Source organism: Bombina bombina, chromosome 3 (genome assembly GCF_027579735.1).
Source record: "Bombina bombina isolate aBomBom1 chromosome 3, aBomBom1.pri, whole genome shotgun sequence".
In the NCBI taxonomy this organism is placed as follows: domain Eukaryota; kingdom Metazoa; phylum Chordata; class Amphibia; order Anura; family Bombinatoridae; genus Bombina; species Bombina bombina.
The window spans coordinates 704,404,413-704,426,926 of NC_069501.1; the positions used below are offsets into that span (position 1 = coordinate 704,404,413).

General features: G+C 38.6%; 1 protein-coding gene across 1 annotated transcript in view; it reads left to right on the forward strand.

Moving 5' to 3' along the window:
- The window catches only part of ATP2A3 (ATPase sarcoplasmic/endoplasmic reticulum Ca2+ transporting 3), a 521,243-nt gene that overhangs the window by 446,094 nt on the left and 52,635 nt on the right, over positions 1-22,514 (forward strand). Inside the window, exons 16-18 of the mRNA XM_053707504.1 lie at positions 14,002-14,204; positions 14,408-14,493; positions 16,407-16,540. Of these exons, the coding sequence (XP_053563479.1) occupies positions 14,002-14,204; positions 14,408-14,493; positions 16,407-16,540 (423 nt within the window). The remainder of the gene's footprint in view (positions 1-14,001; positions 14,205-14,407; positions 14,494-16,406; positions 16,541-22,514) is intronic.

The following is a 22,514-nucleotide window of genomic DNA, read 5'->3' on the forward strand; positions in this document are numbered from 1 at the left end:
TGCCATTATTAATTCTGTTCTCTTGTGCTGATTTTATATCTTTTCCTTTCCCACCTCTTAACTTCGTTGGAGCAAGCATGTTCTTAAGATCTCTATTTTTCCTAAACAAGATATCTGGCTTCTCGCCTATATATGATTTTAGAATAGGGTCTAGTCTTAGTACTTGCCAGTGTTTTTTTATAATCTTTTTAATATTATAATGTTCACTAATAAATTTTGTTATAAATTTAGGATTATCATTTTAATTTCTTTCTTTTGACCCTTTTGTGTCTTCCTTCCCTGATCGCTTAATTAGGGATTTTCTGTCCATTCCATCTACCTTTTAATTTAGTAGTTTTTAGTAGATGTTTATTGTACCCCTTCTCTTCAAATTTAGAAGTTAGGGCCATTGCTTCCACCATATAATCCTCTCTTTTTGTACAATTACGTCTGATGCGTTGGTATTGCCCCAGCGGGATGTTATCTTTCCACTTTTTTAGATGTCGTCCACTATGAGCATTTAGTAAACCATTTCTATCAGTACTCTTCCTAAAAATTTTAACTGCTACCTTATTATATTCTTTGTCATTAAATAGTGTAAGATCTAAAAAATCTATTTTATCTTGCGAGAAGGAATGTGTGAATTTAAGATTATATGAATTAGTATTCATGTATTCTAGAAATATACTGATATCCTTAGATTCTCCCTGCCAAATTATTATGATATCATCAATGAAACGATTGTACCGGACTATATTTTTAGTACAGTTAGTCTAACACTGCTTTGGGTTAGCACATGAGCGATAAAATTAAAAAGGCTTTCTTTAGTGTGCACCAAAGAAACCTATGGGGAGAAGGAGTTAGTGTGGTCGCGATATCCTAGAAGTTAGTCTTTTGCTCTCACACTAACTTTTTACTTTCAACTTGTAATACAAGCCGTTAGGGCTAATGTTTTACCTTGAGCACAGTTAGCGCTCAGAGTCATAAAAAACAAAATGTATGCTTACCTGATAAATTTATTTATTTCTTGACACTGTGAGTCCACAGAATCATCAATTACTGTTGGGAATACCACTCCTGACCAGCAGGAGGAGGCAAAGAGCACCACAGCAAAACTGTTAAGTATCACTTCCCTTCCAACAAACCCCAGTCATTGGACCGAAGGAAAAGGAGAGAAAGGAAGCAGCACAAGGTGCAGAGGTGCCAGAGGTTGAAATAAACCAAAACTGTCCAACCAAAAAACAGGGAGGGCCATGGACTCACCGTGTCAATAAATAAATTAATTTATCAGGTAAGCATACATTTTGTTTTCTTTCTTATGACACGGTGAGTCCACTGAATCATCAATTACTGTTGGGAATCAATACCCAAGCTAGAGGACACAGATGATATGGGAGGGCAAGACAGGTAACCTAAAACTAAGGCACCACTGCTTGAAGAAACTTTCTCCCGAAAGAAGCCTCGGGCGAGGCAAAATTATAAAATTTATAGAAGTTAGAAAAAGTGTGCAAAGAAGACCAAGTCGCAGCCTTACAGATCTGTTCTACAGAGGCCTAATCCTTGAAGGCCCAAGAGGAAGATGCCGCCCTGGTGGAATAAGCTGTAATTCTCTCAGGAGGATGCTCTCCAGCAGTCTTATATGCCAAACAAATAATACTTCTCAACCAGAGAGAAAGAGAAGTGGCAGTAGCTTTCTGACCCTTACGTTTACCAGAAAAATAAACAAACAATGCACAAGACTGACAAAAGTCCTTTGTAGCCTGCACATAGAAATTAAGAGCCCACACAACATCCAAGTTGTGCAACAACTGCTCTTTATGAGAAGAAGGATTAGGACAGAGAGAAGGAACAACAATTTCCTGATTAATATTTATGTCCGAAACAACCTTTGGAAGAAAAACAACCTTGGTACGGAGAACTGCCTTATCTGCATGAAATATGAGATAAGGAGAATCACACAGCAAAGCGGAGAGTTCAGAAACCCTCCGAGCAGAAGTAATAGCAACAAGAAACAAAACTTTCCAAGATAATTACTTAATATCCACAGAATGCATAGGCTCAAATGGAGCCTGTTGTAAAACTTTAAGAATCAAATTAAGGCTCCAAGGTGGAGCAACTGATTTTAATACAGGCCTGATTCTGACCAGGGCCTGACAAAAAGATTGGACATCCAGCACGTCCACCAGACGCTTGTGCAACAAAATAGACAAAGCATTAATCTGACCTTTAAGGGTACTGACTGACAACCCCTTCTCAAGGCCTTCCTGGAGAAAAGACAAGATCCTTGGGATCCTAACCTTACTCCAAGAATATCCTTTCGACTCACACCAATAAAGATAGTTACGCCATATCTTATGGTAAATCTTTCTAGTGACAGGCTTATGAGCCTGAATCATGGTCTCAATGACTGACTCAGAAAAACCACGCTTAGCTAAAATCTAGTGTTCAATCTCCAAGCAGTCAGTTTCAGAGAAACTAGGTTTGGCTGATGGAAGGGCACCTGAAGAAGAAGGTCCTCCCTCAGCGGAAGTCTCCATGGAGGTAGTAATGACATTTTTACTAGATCCGCATACCAGATCCTGCGAGGCCACGCAGGAGCTATTAGAATCACTGATGCTCTCTCCTGCTTGATCCGAGCAATGACTCGCGGAAGGTGAGCAAATGGAGGGAAGAGGTATGCCAACCTGAAGTTCCAAGCAACTGCCAGAGCATCTATCAGAAAGGCTTGAGAGTCCCTCGACCTTGAACTGTACTTTGGGAGCTTGGTGTTCTGACGAGACGCCATCATATCCAATTCTGGTAACCCCCATTTGGTTGTTAACCTGGAGAACACTTCCGGATGGAGTTCCCACTTCCTGGGATGGAAAGTCTGCCTGCTCAGAAAATCTGCTTCCCAATTGTCCACTCCTGGAATGTGGATAGCAGATAGGCAGCAATTGTGAGCCTCCGCCCACTGGATGATCCGTACCACCTCCTTCATGGCTAAGGAACTCAGAGTTCCCCCTTGGTGGTTGATATAAGCCACTGAGGTTATGTTGTTCGTCTGGAATCTGATAAACCAAGCTAGGGCCAGCTGAGATCAAGCCATCAAGGCATTGAAGATCGCTCTCAACTCCAGAATGTTTATGGGGAAAGCAGATAACTCCTGAGACCAAAGTCCCTGTGCCTTCAACGAGTCTCAGACTGCTCCCCAACCCAACAGGCTGGCATCCGTGGTCACAATTACCCAAGAGGGTCTCTGAAAACACGTCCCTCGGGAAAGATGTTCTTGCGACAGCCACCACGGTAGAGTTTCCCTTGCAGATTGATCCAGAACTATTCTCTGAGATAGATCTGTATAATCCCCTTTCCACTGAGCAAGCTTGCATAGCTGCAGAGGTCTCAAATAGAACCGAGCAAACGGAACTATGTCCATGGAAGCCACCATTAACCCGATTGTCTCCGTGCATTGGCCCACAGATGGTTGTGCTGTTGACTGCAGAGACAGACACACGGACAGAATCTTGGCTTTTCTGACCTCCGTCAGAAATATCTTCATTGCTAGAGAATCTATAATGGTTCCTAGGAATATCACCCTTGTAGCTGGAACAAGGAAACTTTTCTACAGATTGACCAACCGTGTGCATGAAGAAACGCCAACAAAATACTTTTGTGGGATTCTGCTAGTTGCAAGGATGGTGTCTGAACCAGAATGTCATCCAGATAAGGCCCCACTGCAATTCCCCTGGCCCGAATTACTTTCAATAGAGCTCCCAGAACCTTTGAAAAGACTCTGGGTGCTGTGGCAAGGCTGAAAGGAAGCGCCACAAATTGAAAGTGTTTGTCTAAATAGGCAAACCTCGGATATTTGTAATGGTCCCTGTGAATGGGAACGTGAAGGTAAGCATCCTTCAGGTCTATGGTTGACATGAATTAACCCTCTTGAATGAGAGGAAGAATGGAGCGGATAGTCTCCATCTTGAAGGACGGTACTCATAGAAATTTGTTTAGCAACTTGAGTTCTAAAATGGGCCTGAAAGTTCCCTCTTTTTTGGGAACCACAAACAGGTTTGAGTAGAACCCTAGAGCCTGTTCCTGTCTTGGAACCGGCACTATCACTCCTGAGAGAGAGAGGTCCTGAACACATTTCAAGAAAACCTCTCTTTTTGTCTGATCTATAGATAATCTTGAGAGGTGGAACCTGCCCCTGGGAGGCAAGGTTTTGAACTCCAACTTGTATCCCTGGTAAACTGTGTTCACTGCCCACGGGTCCGGAACATCTCTTTCCCAAGCTTGCGTGAACAGAGAGAGTCTGCCCCCCACCTGATCTGGTCCCGCTGACTTGGATTCAGCTGTGGGCTTCTTAGATTGCTTCCCCTTGTTCCAAGACTGACCAGGCTTCCAAGAGGGCTTGGGCTGTTCTTGTTTGGATGAGGCCGGGGAAGACTTACCTCTGAAGTTCCAAAAAGAACGAAATTTAGCCTGGCATCCTTTCATCTTGTTCTCCTTGTCTTGAGGCAGAAAAGAACCTTTATCACCCGTGATATTGGAAATAATTTCTATTAAGGCTGGACTGAACAAGGTCTTACCCTTGTAAGGGATTGCCAAAAGCTTAGATTTGGAAGAAACATCAGCAGACCAAGACTTAAGCCATAATGCTCTACGCGCTAAGATTACAAAACCAGAAATCTTGGCCCCCAACTTAATGACCTGCAAGGAAGCATAAATGATAAAGGAGTTTGCTAACTTTAAGAACCTTTATTCTATCCTCAATCTCCTCCAAGGGAGTTTCCGCTTGAAGAGACTCCGAAAGAGCGTTGAACCAATAGGCCGCTGCACTGGTTACTGTGGCAATGCACACTGCCGGTTGCCATTGTAACCCCTGATAAATATACATTTTCTTTAAGAAGGCCTCAAGCTTTTTAGCCATAGGATCTTTGAACGAACAACTGTCCTCAATAGGAATAGTAGTTCTCTTTGCCAAAGTGGAAATCGCCCCTTCCACCTTTGGAACTGTCTGCCACAGCTCCTTTATGGAATCAGCCCCTGGAACATCTTCTTAAAATCAGGGGAAGGCAAGAAAGGAATCCCTGGTCTCTCCCATTCCTGGGTGATGATATCCGTGGCATGGTGTGGAACCAGAAACACCTCTCCAGGAGAGGGGACATCAAAATATCTATTGAATTTTCTAGATTTCTTAGGATTGACCGCGACAGGCGCATCGGAGTCATCCAAAGTAGCTAAAACCTCCTTAAGCAACACACTGAGGTGTTCAAGCTTAAATCTGAAGGAAACCACTTCAGCATCAGAAGAAGGAATTACACTATCCGAATCTAAGATTTCACCCTCAGAGGCTACCGAAGTATCTTCATCAACCTGGTTAGCCTGAATAGGATCAGAAACCTTACTATCTGATTCTCTAGACTTCCTCTTACGTTTCCCGTGCAGCAAGGGAATGGCAGCTAGCGCCTCAGATACTGCTGAGGATACCTGGGCAGCAATCTCTGCTTTAAAAAAAAAACTCCATCAAGAGTCTGCGAGGAACCGCAGGACACTGCTTGAGATGGTAACGAAACATGGGGTACTTGAGGAGGAGACTTTGGCATTGCCTGAACAGACTCTTTCTGAGAGATTGGTGGCTCAGTAATAAATAGTCTGTCCTTATACATTAAGGTTCTTTTAATGCAAGAACCACAGAAAGGCAAAGGATGTTCCACATGGGCACCACAACAAATCTTTCACTCTAATTCTGGAGTAGGCTGAACGTCCATCTTTGCAAAAAAAAACAGAAATAACAAAAAAACTTATTTTTTTTTAATATAAATTCAAGTACTGTCTCTTAAAATTTTAAAAGCAATCGTTGGTTATGCAAACCGCAACACAAAAAAAAACAGACCCTCCCTCTAAATAAACAGACTCCTTAGCAGAGTCTTTAAAACTAAGCAGTTAGAAAAATGGCTGGCCCCTCTACACCTCAGCGTTAAGCTGGGGTGCCTACCTGCTCTTGCAAAATGGAAGGAGACTGGATTCTGAGACAAACACGCTATTCTACTGCATCAGTAGCTGCCGGGAATCGAAACAGGAAAAAGAGTGCAAAATCAGAGCGCTCTGAAGCCGGCTAAGAACTCCGCCCCTGTGACTGTATGGAATGGCCGAAAAAACAGCCCGAAATGAAAAATGCTATTAGATATTTGCCCCCTCCTAAAAAAACTCCACAATTGTCATAAGTTGAACACACTGAGCTACCAAAAAATAAAACGTATCCTATTAGTTTTATAAATAACACTCTCTCCCCACCATAACACAGCAGAGCCCTGCCCCTGTCTAATGTATCTTGAACTCAGGATAACTTAGCCCATACATGATGCAGTGAAAATTCCAGTGCTAGGAAACTGAATAAAATTCAAAACTGGCACTTACTTGCACCCCTGTCCGACAGGAAGGACATCTCACCGGTATGAGATGGAAAGGAGAAGAACAGAGTAAGCCTACTCTGGTATTCTGTGAGAGGGCAGCAACTTGTCAGGAAAACAAAGTGAGGCCCACCCCACAAGTTCCTGACTGCTTAAAAACTACCACAGCCTTACTGAAGAGACTAATGTGGAATACAGCTAAACCCAGTAGATAAGGAAGATCAGAGCAAGCAAGCCCTGCCTTTAAAACAAAAAAATCTTGATAGAAGAATCTAACACCTAAACTTCACCTCCTCCTTGCACTGAAGGCAAAGAGAATGACTAGGGTTTGTGCGAAGTGCTCTTTGCCTCTCCTGATGGCCAGGAGTGGTATTCCCAACAGTAATGGATGATTCCGTGGATTCACCATGTCATATGAAAGAAATGTATCTCTTCACTTGTAATCTAGGCCATTGTGTTAATGGAAGGGAAGGAAAAAGATGTTTGTGAAACTAGAAAGAAATGCAAGTTAAATTACGCTATTAACAGTGTAGCTTGATTTGTATGTGCTTTGAAAAAGCTGTTGCCTTTAGTGCCAGGTACTCCCTGTCACATTCGCTCTCCCTGAAGCATTATAGTGCGCTTCACTACTTTCTATGGAGGTAAGCTTGAAACCCACTGGGAATTCCTAGTTTAGAACTTTTTCTTAGGTCATTCTGTAAGGCCATCCCTGTGAGGATGAACTTAATATTTCTCGCTATGCTAATGAAATTCATCTGACCCTATGTCTTAAGCAAATTAAATATATTATAGGTAGTCTGTAATAAAATCTCTAGTTTCTGTTTTTACTTGGATGTTGAAATACACTTGGAAAGTATTTAGTACCCTTGTTCTGTGTTACCTTATGTATATTTAGAGGTGTTGCTGCTTTTTCTGCTATTGAAAGTTTAAAATAATTCAATTAATTATAGTGAATAGTGAGAATTGCTAGTGTGCTTGACCTTTTATTTGGCTGGAGAATATTTTTAACAAAGCATCATCAGAGCTCATGTTTAGTTTAAGCTTAAAGAGATATGAAACACCCCTCTTTCGGTAAAAACAAATATGTTAGATCAAAATAAACATAAAAAGAAACTGATTGTGTAAAAAAAAAAAAGAGCAAACAACTTACTTGTGATCTTGCACAATGACCAATTTTCAGTGTGTAGCCCCTGTCCCCTCAGTGTGATAAGAGCTGACATGTTGGAAAGTTAAAGGGATAGTTAACCCAATTTTTTTTTTTTTTACAGCATTAAAAACATTGTGAAAAGCATTTTAAAAATGCAAATAACATGTATTACATTTTTTTTTGGTTCTCTTATATTTTCCATATGAAAATCTTATTGCTGCCCAACCCCTGGGTTTTCTCATTATGCCCAGAGTATTATGGAGTTCTACCTGAGTATAACAATCATGGCTTCACATACTATAACTGCATATTCCCCTACAAATCTTTATCTCTGGTATGTCTCTCTTACCTTTAAAAAAAAAAAAAAAAAAAAATTACTCTGTCTTCCAGTTTGATAAGAAAGGTGCCATATGCAATGTTTGCTTATGCCTTGTTTGATCCTGCTCTAATTTATGACCTTTTCTAATTAGAAGCATGTGACTGTTATTACCTTTAAATTGAATATCCCCAGCTTGTTACATCAAGCTAACTTGTTAGATCAGTGCAGCGTTGCATTTGTGCAGTTCTCTAAGTGTGCTAGTTGATAAGTGTAGAGAGAGTTATAACAACAGAGTTATTCGAAGGAGTGGACAACAGAGATAAGTACTTTCACATTTCCAAAATTAAATGCAAACATGCTACACTTTTTTAATATCTTTATTAACCTTTTCCTCCCTTCCCCTTAAAGTCACAGCTCTTCCATTCACAAACAGCACTCAGAACATTTATATTTCTCCTTCTCTTCTACCTTTCCCTCTCTACAACACACATTAACTCTATTCCTATCTCACATCCCTCAGCTAGCCATGCTTCACTGATCCTAAACTTAAACACTCACATAAGACACATTCTCATCTCCTTTCGCTCACCATCTTTCTTCTTCTTGCAGCTGGGGATGTCTCGCCTAACCCAGGTCCACCCTCTGCTTCCCTTAGATCACTACCCCAAATGACACCTCATACACCTTGCCCACATAACCCTCTAAACCTTATTAACTGCACCTCTATTAGTATACCCCAAATCTTGTGTGCCCTTTGGAATGCACGCTCAGTATGCAATAAGCTTGCAACCTATTTATTTCACGTTCACTTAACCTGTTAGCCCTCACTGAAACTTGGCTTTCCTCCTCTAACACAACTGCTGTAGCCTCTCTGTGCTATGGCGGCCTGCATTTCACTCACACTCCCAGGCCTGAAGACAAACAAGGAGGAGGAGTAGGAATTCTCTTTTCTCCACACAGTACCTTTCACGACATTCCTTCACCCTGCTCTCTTTCCTTCTCATCTTTTGAAGTTCATGCTATCCGCCTCTTCTCCCCTATAGCTCTTCATGTTGTAGTTATCTATCGGCCCCCTGGCCCAACATCACAATTTCTGGACCACTTTGAAGCCTGGCTTCCACATTTTCTCTCTTGTAATTTCCCTTCTCTCATCTTAGGGGACTTCAACATACCCCTTGGTAATCCTAACATGCCTGCTGTCTCTAAACCTCTATACCAGGGGTGTCCAAACTTTGCTCTCCAGAGGTTTTGGAACTACATTTCCCATGATGCTCAGCTAGATAAAATGCTGGCTGAGCATCATTGGAAATGTAGTTCCAAAACCTCTGGAGAGCAAAGTTTGGACACCCCTGCTCTATACCTTACCACCTCTTTAGGTCTGTCCTAATGAACAACATCTCCAACACTCCGTGAAGGCAACTCCATAGACCTGGTCTTCACAAATCTCTGTGCTGTTTCCAACTCCCTTAACCTCCCCTTTCGTCTCTCTGACCACCATCTACTAACTTTCTCTCTTACTCTACCTGCTACATCTTTGCAAGCCCCCAAAAAACTGCTACCTTACAGGAATTTAAATGACTTGGATCTCACAGATTTTTCCACTCAACTGAGTCCTCTGCTCACATTTCATCCCTCTCTTGTCCAAACCTTGTGATGCCACAGTATAATTCAGCACTAAAATCAACACTTGACAAAACTGCACCCTCCACTCTTCGATGTACATCAATCACTCGACGGCAACCGTGGCACACTAAACAGACCAGATATATTCAGCGATGCTCACGGGCTGCTGAACGACAGTGGAGGAAATCACGCACCTGTGCTGATTTCCAGCATTATAAATTCACCCTTAAGTCCTACAACTCTGCGCTCAGCCTTGCCAAACAAGTCTATTTCCCCTTCCTTGTGTCATCTCACGCATCCAACCCCAGAAATCTGTTCTCAACCTTTAACTCCCTTCTATGTCCGCCTGCCCCCCTGCCCACTACCAACCTCACTGCTCAGATTATTGCTGATCACTTCAAAAATAAAATTGACACCATTAGAAAAGAGATCTGCACCTCACACCACTCAAACCCAGCAATCCTACCCACCCCTTCTATTAACAATAATCTATGCTACTTCCCTCCTGTAACAGAGGAAGAAGTCTCTGCACTCCTATCCTTGGCTCATCTCACAACCTGCCCACTTGACCCTATTCCTTCACAACTTATCCCCTCCCTCTCTCTGCTTCACTAACCCCTACCCTAACTCATCTCTTTAACCAATCTCTCACCGCTGGCACATTTCCTGACACATTCAAGCATGCATCAATCATATCAGTCCCTTTGCTTCAAAATTATTGGAACGAGAAATCTAAAATCGGCTAACTCAATTTCTCACAACTAACTCCTTACTTGTGCCACTACAATCTGGTTTCCGCCCTAAACACTCAACAGAATCCGCTCTTGCTAAAGTAACAAATGACCTGTTATCAGCTAAAGCAAATGGCCATTACTCCTTACTAATTCTTCTTGACCTGTCTGCAGCTTTTGACACAGTTGACCATTCTCTCCTCCTAAAAATACTACATTCATTTGGCATCCGAGACACAGCACTCTCCTGGTTTGCATCATATCTGTCAAACCGCTTGTTTTCAGTTTCCTTTAACAACATATCTTGTGATCCTATGCTCTCTCTCAGTTGGAGTACCGCAAGGCTCTGTCTTGGGCCCCTTGCTTTTCTCTCTCTATACATCCTGCCTTGGAAAACTTATAGCCTCCTTTGGATTCCAGTACCACTTATATGCTGATGATACCCAAATCTATTTTTGCTCTCCTGATATCTCTCCCTCTTTACTCAACCAGATTTCTGACTGCCTTTCCGCAATTTCCTCTTGGATGTCTTCACACTACCTCTAACTCGATCTGTCCAAAACTGAGCTGTTTCTTCTCCCCCCCCCTCTTCGAGACATCCAACACCTGACATTTCTCTGACGGTTGGAGACTCTATTCTCAACACCTCACCCCAGGTCCGCTGTCTTGGGGTCACACTAGACTCAGAACTCACATTCAACCCACATATACAAGCGCTTACCAAATCCTTCCATTCACACCTACACAACATTTCCAGAATTCGTCCATTTCTTACTCAAAAAACTACAAAAATACTTATTAATTCCCTCATTTTGTCACACATTGATTATTGCAATCTACTCCTAAATGGCCTTCCAATACACCACCTCTCCTCCCTCCAATCTATTATGAATGCTTCTGCTAGACTCATCCACTTAAGTCGCTGATCTACATCAGCTGCTCCGCTCTGCCAGTCTTTACACTGACTCCCCATACACTTCAGAATACAATTTAAAGTATTAACCTTAACTTACAAAGCACTCAACAGTCTTACTCCCAACTATATTTTCTCTCTCATCATGAAATATTCCCCATCCCGTCCTCTTCGATCAACCTCTGACCTACGTCTCTCTACTCCTGTTATCCCTACGTCCCACTCCCGCCTCCAAGACTTCACACATGCTGCTCCTGTCCTCTGGAACTCTCTACCCTGCTCCATAAGACTGTCTCCAACCTTGTTTAGCTTCAGATGCTCCTTGAAAACTCACCTATTCAGAGAGGCTTACCATCTCTCCTCCATCCCTCATCCGAACCAAACTAATACATGTACATGAACTGCCTGACTCACTGCTGCAAATACAACCGATGTAACAAGCTACCCCAACCTTATGTCTCTGCACCCTAAACCTATAGACTGTGAGCTCTCCGAAGCAGAGCCCTCTTCCTCTTGTACTAGATTTGTTTAGTTTTGTTATGTTTTGTATTTTATCACAAATCTTTGTCATTGTATACTCCTATCATTGTACCCAGCGCTACAGAATTTTGCGGTGCTTTACAAATAAATAATAATAATAATGGCAGTCCGCATGTGCAGTTTTAATAGATATGAATTCACGCATTCGTATTGTGCTTCAGATGACTCCGGGTTAGGCACGTCATCACCCTAGGTGGGAGGAGGGAGGGGGCTCAGTTGATGCGGTGACGTCAGAGTTAGAGGATGACAGATTGTCAGCATCTAATAGGATTTAGGTATTATAACCACCCCATGACTGACGAGCAAAACTACACATCCTTAGGATGTCGAATTAGCGTTTTACCCACAAGTGCGCATGCAATGTGTTCATACATAACAGATTATAAATATTTTAAATAATTGGGCGCAACTATCTAGTGATTGGATGTTGCATGGACATATATTTTAATATTGTTCTGCCTACTTTTATGGGCGGCTGTTGCAACTTGTTCTATGAAAGATATAAACTATTGTGTTATATATTTAGAAGCTTAAATTCCTTGTCAAACTAGGTATGTTTTATTTGATGTATATTTCTAATTATTATAATGTATTTTAAAGAAGTATTTTGAGACTTAGATTTCTAACCCTTTAAGTTGGATTTTGACTGATCTGAGCATGGCCAAATCTGACTCCCTGTTTATTTAGCCTATTCACTTTATAGTAAATCAACTCATGTTACTCTAGAAGATTTATGACATTAAAGTGAATGTAAATTTTGATGCTAAAGTGCCCGGTTTTTAAAACTTTGATTAAAAACAGGGGCACTTTAATTCATCAAAATTTTCATTTCACTCCTGTTGTGAAAAAAAACTTACCTTTTTATCTTGACAGCAGCTCCAGCTTCCTCCACCCATTTCAAAGCCTCTTCCTGGGTCTAAAATGAGGCATCCGGCTTCCTCCAATCACAGCAGTGAATCAGACACTAAATCCCCCGGGGGGAAGCTGTGATTGGAGGATGACCTATCAATCATTTCTGACATCAGAAATGGCTTGTGAGACCGGAGGAAGCTGGAGCTGCTGTGAAGTTTAAAAGGTAAGTTTTTTGTCACAACAGGAGTGAAATGTAAATTTTGATGAATTAAAGTGCCCCTGTTTTTCATCAAAGTTTTAAAAACCGGGCACTTTAGCATCAAAATTGACATTCACTTTAAGCTAGTTATGCCTTCCTGCATAGTCCACAGCCTCCTTGTAGGGTTGCGAGAGGAAGTAATAAATACACTTAATAATACAAGGTAAAAGCCATTTAAAATGATGAATAATACATATTGTAATGATTTCTCTTAAAGGGATGTAAAACAGTCTGTTTCTTTGTTGCAATAAAAAGCACTAAGCTTTGTTGTATACTTAACACAAATAATTGCATGTTTTATTATTCATCTATTTAAATGGATTTTACCTTTTTATTTCTTTTCTTTCCCTACATGTGTGCAATGTCCTTTACTTCCTGTCACAGCCTTACAAGGTGGAGGGGCCTCAGCAGGAAGGTTTTTCTTAACCTGATATCATACAACTTATAGACTGGTTACTATTAAGTGAATAAACTAGCTAACATACCTTCTCATGCCTAATATAACCTAAGTTTCATAGATGTCTCATTATGCAAGTAAGTTGTTTCCTGTTTTTTCACAATTTGTTTCTTTTTAGGTTTACTTTGATTTAACATATTTGTTTTTTTACCAAAAGAGCATTGTTTAATATCCCTTTAAGTATAACCCTCTGCTTAGTGCTCTTTTATTACAACTATGAAACAGACTGTTTAACATCCCTTTAAGATGTTACTTATCAGACAACATTATGCTTGCATAGTTTAATAACAGATAAGTGTCTGTTGCGTTCAACCTGCTCAGACCTTTGACTTTTAGTGAAACATGTTCCAGCTGAATGGACAGTAATAAATGACAATGGTTACACTTTCTGCACTATATATTAAACCATGCCCACTATTTTTAGCTCAAATCCCATAAACGTTTTTAATTGAACCTCCAGTAAACAACCAACACTGCTTGATTGCTCTTGCTGTTAAAAAGTTCTAATACAGCACATTTTCTGGTAATTATATAATCTGTCAGTACATGCGCACAATTTGTGAGCATCACATTTCTTTGGTTTTTCTCTTCCTATTGAGCAGATTTTTGTATTGTCTGTAAACATGATGTATTGTTTTATTAATTGGGCGACGGCAAAATAACTTGGGTTGAAATTGATGTTTATCTATTGGTCATAAAGGCAGCCCAGATAAACAATATCTTTATGAAAATATACTGTCTGGGCTTTCTCATATGTGTTCACCATGAGATGTGTTTGTACACTTTCAGCATCTTCCTGACGGCTATTGTTGGCCTGCCAGAAGCCCTTATCCCAGTTCAGCTTCTGTGGGTGAACCTTGTGACAGATGGACTTCCTGCTACTGCTCTTGGTTTCAACCCACCAGACCTGGACATCATGGAGAAACCACCACGCAACCCAAGGGAACCTCTTATTAGTGGATGGCTCTTTTTTAGATACCTTGCAATTGGAGGTACACACAATATATAAAAGCTATTTTATTTTTATATTTAGATCTCTGTTGCCTTTTTTCTTCTTTCATTTGTTACTTCTTGCTAAATTCCTGTCTATTCAGTGTCTTCCTTCTCTTCTTCCATCTCTCGTTTATAGTTTTTTCAGTGTCTGCCCTTGTCTAGTTTGCATTTGCTCTAGCATAAGTGTTTTGTGTGATTACAGTTTATGTAGGTCTTGCCACTGTGGGAGCTGCTACCTGGTGGTTTCTATATGACGATGAAGGACCACATTTAACCTTTTATCAGCTGGTAAGTGATTTATTTATGGTTTTGCTTTCTATTAGAGAGTGTTTGTTCCTAAAGGGATTCCCCAACTCTTTAAAAAATCAGAGCATGTTTTAGTTATTGCTGAAAAGGGATATAAAACCCAACAATTTTCTTTCATGATTCAGATGGGACACACAATTTTAAACAACTATCTAATTTACTTCTATTATCAAATTTTCTTTGTTTTCTTGTTATCTTTTGTTGAAGAGCAGGAAAGTAAGCTCAGGAGCATACAAATGTCTGCAGCACTATGTGGCAGCGCTTTTGCAACATGGTTATACATTATCAAGAGTATTAGATGGCAGCACTATTTCCTGTTTAGCAGTCCTTCATGCGTGTGAATACTACCTATCTAGTTATCTCTTTAACAAAGAATAACATGAGAACGAGGCAAATTTAATAATAGAAGTACGTTTTTTATTTTTTTTTAAATGGTATTCTTTATTTGAATCCTGAAAGAAAAATGCTGGGTTTTATGACCCTTTTAAAATGAAAAAGCCGAAACAGATTCACAGAGTGGGCCAGGTTTCAAAATATGCTACATTTGGCAATTTTTATTTTTTTATCTGCTGCCACCTTAGCACCAGTCAAGCAAGTGTTTATAAACCACGTAATTAAAAGGTTGATATTAAAGAACCATTAAATACAGTAGAATTGCATAATCAATAAGTACTATAAGTAATATAATAAAAATACAATGCAGTCACAGTCCAAATTTTAAATGAGCAGTAAAAAAAATTCTGACAAATTTAAAAATGTACTTTAATTTGCCAGCCCCTTGTATTATTGTATTATGTGACAGCCATTAGCCAATCACAGACTTGTATATATTGTGAACGTTTGCACATGCTCAGCAGTAGCTGGTGCCTCAGAAAGTGTGCATATAAAAAGACTGCACAATTTAATAAGGAAGTACATTGGAAAGTCTCTTAAAGTGGAATGAGTTCCCGGTTTTTAAAAATCCTATTAAAAGCAGGGGCACTTTCATTTATCAAACTTTACATTTCACTGGTTTTGTTAAAATATTTACCTTTTCTTCTTGAAAGCCACTCCAGCGCTTCTCCAGCCCGTTGCAAGCCTCTTCATACATCAGCAATGACGATTCCGGCATCCTTCAATCACGGCTTCCCCCCCGGGGGAATCATTGCCTAAAGCAATGCCGATTGGAGGAAGGACTGGATCGTCATTTCTGATGTAGGAAGAGGCTTGCGGGGGAAGCGCTGGATCGGCTTTCACAAAGAAAAAGTAAGTATTTTAACAAAACCAGTGAAATATAAAGTTTGATGAATGAAAGTGCCACTGTTTTTAATAGGATTATTAAAAACCAGGCACTGGTTCATCAAAATTTACATTCACTTTAAGACTGCATGATCTATCTGAATCATGAAAGTTTTATTTTTAATGTAGTGTCCCTTTAATAAAAATGATTGTTCTATTTGTGATTCTGAGATTACCAGAAACCACAAACCCTTACTGTATATATAGACTCATTGTCCCACCCAAGTGTGTTAGTGAAGCCTTGATGCTGAGATAATTTCACCTGCTTCAACAATTTCGTAATATCTCAATGTCTAATATGAGTCTCTTCTATTAAGCAGTGAACTTAGCATCATTTTAAATAAATATCAATTTCCATAAATGTGTACTAGTGCTATTTAAAGGGACAGACTAGGTGAAATTAAACTTTCATGATTCAGATAGAGCATGCAATTTTATACAACTTTCCAATTGTAATCACAGAGGTAAAAAAGTGTATTAATATAACAGTGTTGGTTGTGCAAAACTGGGGAATGGGTAATAAAGAGATGATCTATCTTTTTAAACAACAACAATTCTGGAGTAGATTGAAGCAAATATGAGCAAAATAAACATGGTGGTGTTATGTTCCCTAACAGAGGAACTTCATGAAGTGCTCCAGTGATAACCCATTGTTTGAGGGAGTTGATTGTGAAGTGTTTGAGTCCCGTTACCCCACAACTATGGCTCTCTCTGTGCTGGTTACCATTGAAATGTGCAATGCCCTGAACAGGTAGGCTTCAGTAATAATCTCACTTCTTATAACATGTTAAGGTATTTGAGGTTTTACAAAAATTGGCTTTGAAACTAGTATGTATTAGGTTTATTTATTTACATGTTACAGTTATTATCAAAACTGTTTTGCTAATATACTTAACAGATTGCTGCTCTCACTGTTTTTCTCAATTCTAATTTTAGAGGGAAAATAACACGTCCACAATTATTCTTTTTTGCTCAAGCAAACCTCTTTCTAACATCTGCATGTAAAATGTATGTTGTATATCACTTGAACACTAATCTGAGGCTGTGCAAGTACTGGAGTAATTTGCTTATTTCTGTGCTACACTGCTTTAATAAAGATTAAAGTGATGGTAAACCTTTTAAACTGGTATTTTAGATGCAGTTTAATTCATCAGTTGTAACGAAGATGTGATATAACTTACTTTTTAGTATAGATATGAAATTTAAATTCCCTGTGCTCCGCCGTCCACTATAAAAGTAAATTTTTCTGTAAGCTAACGGTTTGAATTTTTCTAAATTCAGCCCTCTCCCCATATGGCACTTTTGTTGTAGCTAGAGCACTGATTTGACAGCACTTCAAACCTTTAGCTCACAGAAGTCGGTGGTGAAACGCAGGGTTTTTGAATTTCATATCTATATTAAAAAGTAAGTTATAGCGCAACTTCATGTCCTTTTAAAAAGGGGAGAGATGACTATCACTTTAAGCTTAAAACACTTACACATACATACACACATATATGTACACCTATACATACACATGCACATATATATATAAACCCATATGTACACACATAGATGCACATACACACATATATGTACACCTATACATACACATGCACATATATATATAAACCCATATGTACACACATAGATGCACATACACACATATATGTACACCTATACATACACATGCACATATATATATAAACCCATATGTACACACATAGATGCACATACACACATATATGTACACCTATACATACACATGCACATATATATATAAACCCATATGTACACACATAGATGCACATACACACATATATGTACACCTATACATACACATGCACATATATATATAAACCCATATGTACACACATAGATGCACATACACACATATATGTACACCTATACATACACATGCACATATATATATAAACCCATATGTACACACATAGATGCACATACACACATATATGTACACCTATACATACACATGCACATATATATATAAACCCATATGTACACACATAGATGCACATACACACATATATGTACACCTATACATACACATGCACATATATATATAAACCCATATGTACACACATAGATGCACATACACACATATATGTACACCTATACATACACATGCACATATATATATAAACCCATATGTACACACATACATATTTGTACACACATACATTCACATATATGTACACACATAGATGCACATACACACATATATGTACACGCATATATTTACACACATACACATTTTACACCTCCATATACCAAATCCCTTTAAATTGTCCACAAAACATTTTATTCCATTTTTAAACCTTTGTTTTATGTGTTTAGTCTAAATACAACTGAAATCCTTTATTCCCATTGCATTTTCATGTGTTTTGTTATGCAAACTAGCAAGTATTAATGTTTTACTTCCGGTTTCTAAAATGTGATACATTTTACAGTGGTATTTTCTATTGAGTGCAACACTTAACTGAACACTTGAAATACGAACACAACAAGCCCTAATAGTGCACCCCGCGCAATCCATTAAAACTACAGGGTGAACTAAAAAAGGTTTCAGCTGCGTTAAAATGCAATAGCTAATTAAAAAAAAGTAACAATAGTGAGCACAGCACTCAGCTTTAAGTCCTTATAACTTCAGTATGCATGTTGTTTCTGGGTCTCTGCTAACCCTCCAACGCTGTATAAAATACCAGTGCAATAGCACCACTTCATTTGAAATAACCCAAAGGTCCTTTTATTGATGTTACGGGCTACAACAAGCCCTTAATCATGCTTATTTTTTTCTTAACCCCTTGTAATACCAGATTGTGCATATTCTATTCAACATAGCTTTCTTTTAGATTTCTTTGTATGCGTTTCTTATTACCCACTCACAGCCATATCTCTGCATTAAAAGCGATGATACATTCCCAGGTAATCTGTATGTTCTATAATAAGAGAGGGTTAAAATTTAACACTTTATTGAAACAACATTAATCTAACATTGGGATTAGGGGATGGGTATATCACAACCATTCCCTTATAGTCAAATGAATCCCTACACTAATTTAAGCAATAGGGGTATATCACAGTGTTCATACTCTCAAAGCAGACATACCTATGTGCTCAAAGGCGTCCTCCTGCCTGCAAGCTTCTTCTTGGGGGGTTACCCAGCCAGCCAATTTCTGACTAATAGCCCTATTGTCAACACCACATATACAGAGGATAAACATATCTTTCCATCCTCCGTAGGTGGGCGGTCCGGAGGGTAGCGTGTCTGGGGTCTGTGTGTTTGTATATGGAGGATGGAAAGAAAACTTGAATGAATAATATGTAACATTACAGTTATATTTTGTTACTTTAAATCAAGTATGATACGCTGAGGTGTCTGAGAATGAAAAACGGATGTTTATCCTCTGTATATGTGGTGTTAACAAGTAATAGGGCTATTAGTTAGAAATTGGCTGGCTGGGTAATGCCAATGAAGCTTGCAGGCAGGAGGACGCCTTTGAGCGCATAGGTATGCCTGCTTTGAGAGTATGAACACTGTGATATACCCCTTTTGCTAAACAAAGGAATAAGGAATTACCCATTCACACCCTCAGGCTTAGTTTTTTTAAATTAGTGTTGGGATTTATTTGACTTTAGGGAAATGGTTGTGATATACTCATCCCCTGATCCCAATTTTAGATTAATGTTGTGTCAACATAATTTGTTTCAATAAAATATTAAATTTTAACCCTCTCTTATTATTTATTTTTTTATTATTATTATACTTTATTTATGAAGCGAACTTCAAGCACCATCATATTCTGCTGTGCTGTCCATAGATACAGTTCATTTAAATAAAACAATATAAAACTTGTAAGATACAGGACAAAATTTACAAACACATACAGGAGGAATTCAGGGCCCTATTCCTGTGGGAACTTGCAATCTAGAAGGATAGGAGGTTGAGAAACAGGAGGTGAGGACTGCAAGATTGAGAAAGATGTTAAATGCAGAGTTAGATGAGAGAAATGTTGTTAGGTAAGAGAAATATTATTGAGTTGGGTGGTAGCCTTCTCTGAACAGAAAAGTCTTCAGAGAGTATTTAAAGGAAGAAAGATTTGGGCAAAGCCTGACAGCACGAGGGAGCGTGTTCCAGAGGGTAGGTGCTGCACGACAGAAGTCCTGCAGTCTAGCATAATTATAAAATTAAGTGTGTAATTCTACACTGAGCTCTCTAAATCCTTGTTGTATCCTAATTTATTGAGGTAACTTTTTTATGTTCTAAGCAGACAGGTTTGCATTAAAGTGAATCAAAATATTGTGACGTTTTAGTACATGACCAGCTAAATATGTGCCTACATTGCCTGAAATATACAGTCTCCTTTTTTCACTAGTAAGTTTGTGCTGCAAAAGAAGAATTTGTTTTCTTCTATTCTTTGGGATGATGTGATTTCTATCATATTAAATAAAATGTTTTCTTAGAAAACAATTATATTAGTAGATTATTTTCTCATTTTTTGAGCAAGCGTACAATGCTATTTTTGATTATCTAGGAGCATCTTATTCTTCCTTATATGGATAGAACGTCTGGTGATACGTTATACATTTTAATTAAATGAGCAGGTTATTTGAGGACTGTCCCTGTCGTTTATGTGAAAAATGTTGTTGCATGGGAAATATGTCAGGCCTGTAAGAAAACAAAACAGAATATTTATGTGCTAGACATAAATTTAACAGTGAAAGTAATAATGGCAAATAAAAAATACACTCTTCTTGAACTATAATTCACAAAATGAAAATGTAGCTAATATTGAAACATATTGTTTGTAGTAAGAACCTAATGCATTAAGCAAGCTGCAATCTTTAATGCTTAATGAAATGAAATCAAGAAAGTTTCCTTTATTTGATTTAAATGACTTTTTTATTGTATTTTTTTTATGAATATTTAAATGAAGGACTTACAGTTAAAACGTATGTTGTGGCAGAGACTCAAGCCATCATGTTTCTGTATAAGGATACAGATCTGGGCTGGACTTCAGTTGCAAGTGACTTAAAGGGACAGTCTAGTTAAAATTAAACTTTCATGATTCAGATAGGGCATGCAATTTTAAACAACTTTCCAATTTACTTTTATCATCAAATTTGCTTTGTTCTCTTAGTATTCTTTATTGAAAGCTAAAGCTAGGTAGGTACAAACTGATCTCTAAACTGTTGAAAACCGCCTCTTATCTCAGTGCATTATTATGACAGTTTTTCACAGTTAGACAGCGCTAGTTCATGTGTGCCATAGAGATAACATTGTGCTCACCCCCGTGGAGTTACTTATGAGTCAGCACTAACTTGCTAAAATGCAAGTCTGTCAAAAGAACTGAAATAAGGGGGCAGTCTGCAGATGCTTAGATACAAGGTAATCGTAGAGGTAAAACGTATATTAAAGGGACACAAAACCCAAAAATTCCTTTCATGATTCAGATTCACAATTTACTTCTATTACCCTATTCGCTTAATTCTCTTGCTATCCTTTGTTGAAAACCATACATAGGTAGGCTCAGGAGCTGGGAGCTAGCTGCTGATTGGTGGCAGCACATAAATACTTTTGGTCATTGGCTTAATGATGTGGTCAGCTAGCTCACAGTAGTGCATTGATGCTCCTTCAATAAAGGATACCAAGACAATGAATCTATATTGATAATACAAGTAAAAAAGGAAAGTTGTTTAAAAATGTATGCTTTATCTTAATCATAAAAGAAAAAATGGGTTCTATATCCCTTTAATATAACAGTGTAAGTTATGCAAAACTGGGAATGGGCAATAAAAGGATTATCTATATTTTTAAACAATAACATTTCTGGAGTAGACTGTCCTTTTAAAGCAAAGTACAAATTTATCAGTCATTCTAAGGTCAGCATGAGGCAAAACGTCTGGACAGGCAGATGACGTTTATGTTCAGATTTAAAGGGACATTAAACATTAAATAAATGCTAAAAAGAATAATACATTCAAAGAAAAGATTAGTCTGATAACATGTAGATGTATTTTTTTTAAAGTTTCATTAGTTGTTTAAATAGTGACAAAATAAGTGTAAAGTTTTAATGTCTATAAAACAATGGGAGCTGCCGTGTTGTAACTTAGGTTATCTTCTCAGCTGTGGCTAATTAGGTACAGTTATAAATAGGTCACTAGAGAGTGTGCAGCCAATAGTTAAATTTAAACTTTCATGATTCAGATAGGGCATGCAATTTTAAACAACTTTCCAATTTACTTTTATCATCAAATTTGCTTTGTTCTCTTAGTATTCTTTATTGAAAGCTAAAGCTAGGTAGGTACAAACTGATCTCTAAACTGTTGAAAACCGCCTCTTATCTCAGTGCATTATTATGACAGTTTTTCACAGTTAGACAGCGCTAGTTCATGTGTGCCATAGAGATAACATTGTGCTCACCCCCGTGGAGTTACTTATGAGTCAGCACTAACTTGCTAAAATGCAAGTCTGTCAAAAGAACTGAAATAAGGGGGCAGTCTGCAGATGCTTAGATACAAGGTAATCGTAGAGGTAAAACGTATATTAAAGGGACACAAAACCCAAAAATTCCTTTCATGATTCAGATTCACAATTTACTTCTATTACCCTATTCGCTTAATTCTCTTGCTATCCTTTGTTGAAAACCATACATAGGTAGGCTCAGGAGCTGGGAGCTAGCTGCTGATTGGTGGCAGCACATAAATACTTTTGGTCATTGGCT